The 1,187-nt window shown below is 42.4% G+C and overlaps 1 protein-coding gene across 6 annotated transcripts in view; it reads right to left on the bottom strand.

Annotated features, from left to right (window-relative positions):
• The window catches only part of ARHGEF28 (Rho guanine nucleotide exchange factor 28), a 269,125-nt gene that overhangs the window by 83,643 nt on the left and 184,295 nt on the right, over positions 1 to 1,187 (bottom strand). For all 6 annotated transcript variants that reach the window (XM_019517681.1, XM_019517684.1, XM_019517682.1 and 3 more), the window contains one exon: positions 899 to 941. In XM_019517681.1, coding sequence (XP_019373226.1) covers positions 899 to 941 — 43 coding nt within the window. The remainder of the gene's footprint in view (positions 1 to 898; positions 942 to 1,187) is intronic.

Here is a 1,187-nt window from a genome sequence, read left to right as displayed (position 1 = left end):
ACTGCGAGACCATTTCAGGCTGGACATAAGGAAGAATTTCTTTACTGTCCGAGCCCCCAAGGTCTGGAGCAACCTGCCATCAGAGGTGGTTCAAGCACCTGCATTGAACACCTTCAAGAGTAAATTGGATGCTTATCTTGCTGGGATCCTATTACCCCAGCTGACTTCCTGCCCTTCGGGCGGGGGGGCTGGACCTGATGATCTTCTGAGGTCCCTTCCAGCCCTAACGTCTATGAAATCTATGAGATGTCAATATAATTGTGCAACTGGAATATGATTAATTTCATTCTGAATCCCAAAAATTGTGTGGCACATATGTGGCAGGACACACAATATTGGGGATCTAGGGAAAAATATTGTTGTATCCCAATCATGAGACACATGGGTAGGGAGCCTGGCATTAGGGATCAAGTCCTCAATGCCAGGCTACCAACCTGGTCAGATGTTCAAAGGTTGCCCCTCATGGTATCAGAGATTGGTTGCTGATGTTGCATTTCCTGAGGCACCCTTTCAGCCTGCTGATGGGTGGGAAGGCTATCAGCTGATGGGCGCTCAGTGTTGGCAGGCTGAGAATCACCCAGTTCAGCCCTGTCCATACAACGTGGAATATTATTGTGGCTAGTTTCTCCTTTGGTTGCGCCATTAATTGAACATGTGGCAGGGTTACTATATGTAGCGCGATTAACAAGTTAGTCACATCATAAGTGTAACATCTACCAGGGGCCAAATATCTCATGACTTAACAGGGCCTACTGCTCAGTTTATTTGAATTGCTGCTTTTGAGTTATAATACTCATCGCAATAATCTGTGCTACTTGTGCTTAACTATTACCATGAATATGTAAATTCTGGTAGATAAATATTACAACATAGAAATGCTTTTGATTAGTGTCAGTACCTTTTTTCCCTTGACTGTTCTGGCAAGCTGTATGCTCGTTGCTCTACAAAACACAAACAGTTAATGAAAACTAAGATTGTTATATTGGCACATTTTTTTGAAGCTCATGACCTCCACCATGATGTAAGCTCAGTTATTATATGCTGGCAATGTCATTTGGAAACTAAGAAAGCAAAAATTATTAAAGGCTGGAAAATAGTGTTTGCTTATTAAATGCCTTGTGTTTGACAGAATGTGTCTGGATTGAGGTTAATATCAGAGATTTCAGTATCTGTAAATGGACGGATCG

Source organism: Gavialis gangeticus, unplaced genomic scaffold (genome assembly GCF_001723915.1).
Source record: "Gavialis gangeticus isolate Ggan-Ray unplaced genomic scaffold, GavGan_comp1, whole genome shotgun sequence".
Taxonomy (NCBI): domain Eukaryota; kingdom Metazoa; phylum Chordata; order Crocodylia; family Gavialidae; genus Gavialis; species Gavialis gangeticus.
Note: the sequence above shows the minus strand (reverse complement) of the source record. Positions and strands in the feature narration are given on the sequence as shown.